Source organism: Brassica napus, chromosome C4 (genome assembly GCF_020379485.1).
Source record: "Brassica napus cultivar Da-Ae chromosome C4, Da-Ae, whole genome shotgun sequence".
NCBI classification, from domain to species: Eukaryota; Viridiplantae; Streptophyta; class Magnoliopsida; order Brassicales; family Brassicaceae; genus Brassica; species Brassica napus.
In genome coordinates, this window is record NC_063447.1 from 55468990 (window position 1) to 55474387 (window position 5398).

The 5398-nt window shown below is 36.0% G+C and overlaps 1 protein-coding gene across 1 annotated transcript; it reads left to right on the top strand.

Moving 5' to 3' along the window:
- Positions 1–2153: 2153 nt before the first annotated feature.
- Positions 2154–5143, top strand: LOC125585101. The gene is made up of 7 exons (XM_048753529.1): positions 2154–2239; positions 2304–2433; positions 2508–2627; positions 2711–2887; positions 2994–3215; positions 3292–3554; positions 3831–5143. The coding sequence occupies exons 1-7, from the start codon at positions 2154–2156 to the stop codon at positions 4219–4221; spliced, it is 1389 nt and encodes a 462-aa protein (XP_048609486.1). The 3' UTR covers positions 4222–5143.
- Positions 5144–5398: the final 255 nt, after the last annotated feature.

Below are 5398 nucleotides of genomic sequence, written 5' to 3' on the forward strand. Positions count from 1 at the left end.
TCGATGGGATACTCTCATCGATCGATCACAATCTTACGGCCCGGTCCATCCTAGTAATCGATCGATGCGTTTTTGTTCTATAACGCATCGATCGATGCATTTTAAAAAAAAACATACAAGATTTTCCGAGGAAATTCCGAGGAACAATTCAGATTGTCGATAGATCGATGGGTTACTCTCATCGATCGATCACAATCTTACGGCCCGGTCCATCCTAGTAATCGATCGATGCGTTTTTGTTCTATAACGCATCGATCGATGCATTTTTAAAAAAACATACAAGATTTTCCGAGGAAATTCCGAGGAAAAATTCAGATTGTCGATAGATCGATGGGATACTCTCATCGATCGATCACAATCTTACGGCCCGGTCCATCCTAGTAATCGATCGATGCGTTTTTGTTCTATAACGCATCGATCGATGCATTTTTAAAAAACATACAAGATTTTCCGAGGAAATTCCGAGGAACAATTCAGATTGTCGATAGATCGATGGGATACTCTCATCGATCGATCACAATCTTACGGCCCGGGCCATCTTAGTAATCGATCGATTTGTTTTTGTTCAAAAACGCATCGATCGATGCGTTTTTTTTAAAAAAAATTACGTTTTGAAACCCCAAACACTAGTTCGTCGGAATTTCCTCGGAATATTCCGAGGAAATTTCGAGGAAGAAGAGGGTTTCCTCGGAGTTCCCTCGGAATAATCCGAGGAAATTCCGAGGAAATAGGGTTTTTAAACCGAAAACAACGTTTTGCCGTTTGAATAACACCTATATAACCCTTATTAAGTGTCTTACGTTCATTATGAAGTCAAAAATTTGTTCCTTACCGTATAATTAACACTTTTCCGATTGTATGAACGAAATCTCGCAACATAAGAGAAACACTTATACCTTTTAATGAACGGTAAAGGGAATACTTTCAATTAGTTTTGAAATTTGTTATTTCATGGTTTATGCTCATGTATACAAAGAATCCTCAATGGTATGCATTACAATTGTATAAGAAATGAAATACGGCAAAAAAATTGATGTTTTGAAACCCCAAACACTAGTTCCTCGGTATTTCCTCGGAATATTCCGAGGAAATTCCGACGGATATTTTACTATCTGTCGGAATTTCCTCGGAATATTTTCATTTTACCGGGCAAATATTTCGCGAAAATTGAAATTAGAATTCCGACGGATAATGTCCGTCGGACCCTAGGTTTTATAACCACGAGCCCCTTCTTCTTCCCCATTTCTCTCTTCTTCCTCTGCGCGACTCCTCTCTTTCTCTCCGGCGATTTCCCCCTGAAATCCGACGATATCTCCGGCGATCTCCCTCTTCTCTTACACAAATCATGTAAGGACCCTATCCCACTCTCTTAGGTTCTATTTGTTAGGTTTTTGTGTAGTTTTGATAGATTTTTGTTAGGGTGATTGGTTAGGATTGTGATTTGGTTGTATAATAGGTTTAGAATTGTGATTTGGTTGAATAATTTGTTTTGTTGAATTGATTTAGAATTTTTTTATAATTTTTTTAGTTTTTGTATTTATAAAATCGATTTTTGTATATAAAATCGATTTTTGTATTTTACAAAATGATTTTTCTATATAAATTCGATTTTTTGGATTTTACAAAAAAAAATTTCTATATAAATTCGATTTTTTGGATTTTACAAAACATTTTAAATATCTATAAAACTTTTTTGTGATTAAATACTATTATTTGGGATTTAAAAATATTTTTCATATATATATATTATTAAAACTATTTTTTTGTAATTATTAAACAATTTTTATTTATTAAAACTATTTTTTGTTTATTAGAACTATTTTTATATATTTATTAAAAAAATTTAATATATATAAATCTTTTTCTGTGATTAAATTATTTGGGATTTTTTTTTAATAAAAAAAATTAATTTATATATTTCTGTATTTATTAAATATATTTTTTTAATTTACAGGTCTCATGATGATCAGACCCGGCCTCGACAGCGTCGTGGTCGTGGTGGTACGGGGAGCCAGTCTCGGGATTCCAGCCATTTTCAGGATTCCCCTTCGCCCCACAGCTCCAACCATACATCTCCCTCTGCTGCACCCGCTCATGCTCCTCTCGCTCCCGCTGCTGCATCCGCTCCTGTTCCTCCGGGTCCTCCGGGAGTGATGAGGGTTGCGGAGTTGGTTCAACAGCCCGGTCGTGACCATCTTCCGTATCTCACTCCGTATCCACATGGACGGGGTCAAACATGGTAATTAAACATTTTTTTTTCTTTAAATTTGGATTCATTATTAACCGTTTGTTCTTTTAATAAGGTTCAACCGATCCGGGAACGGGATCAGCGCATGGATCAACCGTATGATGTACTCGGCCCTCGACAGTGGACATCCGACTTTCACTCACTTCCCAACCGACAAGCAGGTTCTGTGGTTTCGTCAGTTTGCGGTAAGTATTCTAATTTTTTACTTATATTTTTAATCTTTAATATAAATTTTCTACTAATTGTGTTTTTTTTTCAGCAAGAGTTCAACTGGAATTCCGATGAGACGCTCTTTATCTATCACCACTTCGTCCATAAAGTAATGGACAACTATGGGAAGCAGATCCACGAGTGGAAGAAGAAGTGGGAAATCAATAAGGTTCGATTTAATTTATTAAACAATTTTTTAATTTATTAAACTATTTTTTAATTTATTAAACTTTTTCTTTTTTTAATTAAAAGGTCCCAAAGTCGATGAACGACACGGTCTGGAAGGAGTTGTGTGCGCATTGGGATAAGGAGGAGACGAAAGAAACTTCTTCCACCAACTCCACCAACCGCAGGAGCGACCGTAAAGGGAAGGGCATCTACAAGCATAACTTGGGTGCTCAATCTATTGCCACTCTCGGAGATCGCATGGTAAGTTCAACCGCTTTTTCTTCAATTATTTGAGTTTCAGAATTTAAATTTATTGTGCATTTCTTCTAATTTCTAATGTTTCTTTAATTTTATGTTTTTTTTCAAGGCGGAAGAAAATGATGGCGAGCCGGTCGATGATCTCGCCCTAATGAGGAGGGCGTATACCAACAAGAAGACCGGCCAGATTGATGACGGTCTTGTGAGGGACGTGGTCGACCTGGTCCAAACTCAGGTGGTAGACGAAGTGTCTCAGCTTCAAACCGAGGATGACGCTTCGACGGCTTCGACCAACTTGTCCCGGTTTCGAATCAACGAAATCGTTGAATCCGTAAGTTTTTTTTTTTTAAAGTTCAATTCATTTATTTCTTGGTTTAAATTTCTAAATTTGGCTTTTTTCTATTCAGTCGGTTCCAAAGAAGAAGGGACGTTTGTTCGGTTTGGGTCGTCGCACCCGGTCGGTTCCTCCTTCTTCTGCACCACCGCCCTTTGTTGATCCAGAAGTACTTACGGCTCAGTTGAAGGACAAAGATGATCGAATATCTTTGTTGGAGACCCAGATGGCGGCTCAACAGGCGGGCTATGAGGCACAGAGGAGGCTGAACCAGCAAATGATGGAGATGATGCAGAGGATGTACCCGAACGAGGTGTTCCCGGACGTGCCAGACCCGTAGTTTTTTTTTTCCCAATCTCGGAATGTTTTATTTTTATTTGTGAAACTTTGAATATTAATTAATATGATTTCAATTTTACTTTTAATTTCATATTTTCGAATTTAAATTTCAGAAATTTTATTTTTTCAAAAAAATTAATATTTTTTACATTCCGAGGAAATTAATTATATTTTTCACTAGATCGATCGATGCGTTTTTGAACAAAAACGCATCGATCGATCCGTTTTTTTAAAAAAATATAGCGAGGGACATTTCCCTCGGAATTTTCCGAGGGACAACTCCCTCGGAAAATTCCGAGGAACGGATCCCTCGGAATATACCGAGGGAACAGTTCCTCGGAATAAACCGAGGAAAAAGTCCGTCGGTATACTCCTATCGATCGATGTATATATGTCCAAACACGCATCGATCGATGAACTTCCGAGGAATTATCCCGACGAAGTTCTACCTCGGTATATTCCGAGGACTTTTCCGACAAACAAGGGATCCTCGGAATTTCCTCGGAAATTTATTTCCTCGGAATTCCGTCGGAAAATTCCGAGGGATTTCAGAGGAAAAAAGAAATTCCGAGGAATTATTTCCGACGACGTGTTTCGTCGGAATTTCGTCGGAATAACGATATTCCGACGAAATTCCGACGATTTTTTCCCTCAGAATCCTTGATGTTTTCTTGTAGTGGTGTATACACTTCTTAGGTATGGCTAAGTTAAGAATACTTATGTAGGTATGTTATTAGTTGTCTTTGAGTATAGGTTGTCAAGTTTCTATTTCTATCTCTCTCTACATTGTTTCACAAATAAGCACATTATATTATGCTAACAAATACCTCCGCAGCTCTACTACATATATCAGCAATTCAAAAAGTATAGGCAACCTATGTTATCCTCTCTAAACATTAAAACTAATAAAGAGATTGTTATGTACTCATGAGTTCATGCGACTACTGATTTTCTAATTATAGTTAGTATAATTTTGGTTTACCAATTTTTTTACACAAACTATCAAATAAGAGCATGAGCAGCAGCGAACAGATGATTTCCGATTTCCAATGTTTTTTTTTTATTATTTTAATTTTTTTTCGTTTGACTTAAAATAATAATAATAATAATAATATAAACTAACCTATCGCGTGCCGTCACGTGTTATGAAGCCCGCGAAACAGTAACGAGACGGTATCACTCCGGCAAACCTGCACAAGCCGAGTTCATTAAAATCTGATTATTTTAATATTTTTTCGCCTCGAAAATCATGTGAACTTTACTCATGATATTTCAATGCGGATGGTCTAACTTTGGAAATCTATACGAAAGTAACTCAATCATTTCAACGTACAAATAATGTCTATATGCGGGCAACGCATACTCTTCTATCCACTTCAATAAATATCACTTCTCCAAGTGTAGAAGTTCCAATATCTGATCATTTGTCGCGATTATTCTATTTTAAATCGGGTAAACATTGGATCATTGGATTACATGTGATATCAAGCCTCAGTTTTTTAGAAAAAAAATGTAGAAAAGTTGTTTTTCCATATGCAAAAAGCACAATGATTAATGAGCAGATCACGTGCTTTCTAATGATTTGCTTGTTTATTTTAGGGTGTTTGTCCGTATTGACTACAAAATTATCGGCCACGTTGGATGGATCGATCACTTATTTATTACTCATTCCGTTTCATAATAGTTGATGTTTTAAAATATATCTTATTTATTATTCATTCCGTTTCATAATAGTTGATGTTTTAAAATATATATATATATTTTAAAATAGATAAAATTTTGATATATTTATATTATTTTTAACTTTATTGAAAACTTTATAACCAATTAAATTTTGTAGT

What these genes read in the sequence shown, in the direction of transcription:
- LOC125585101 (XM_048753529.1), top strand. Translation starts at nt 2,154, where the DNA reads ATGAGGGTTGCGGAGTTGGTTCAACAGCCCGGTCGTGACCATCTTCCG. An exon ending in CATGGACGGGGTCAAACATG is followed by an intron (nt 2,240 to 2,303) that starts GTAATTAAACAT and finishes TCTTTTAATAAG; the next exon opens with GTTCAACCGATCCGGGAACG. An exon ending in TTCCCGGACGTGCCAGACCC is followed by an intron (nt 3,555 to 3,830) that starts GTAGTTTTTTTT and finishes GAATTTTCCGAG; the next exon opens with GGACAACTCCCTCGGAAAAT.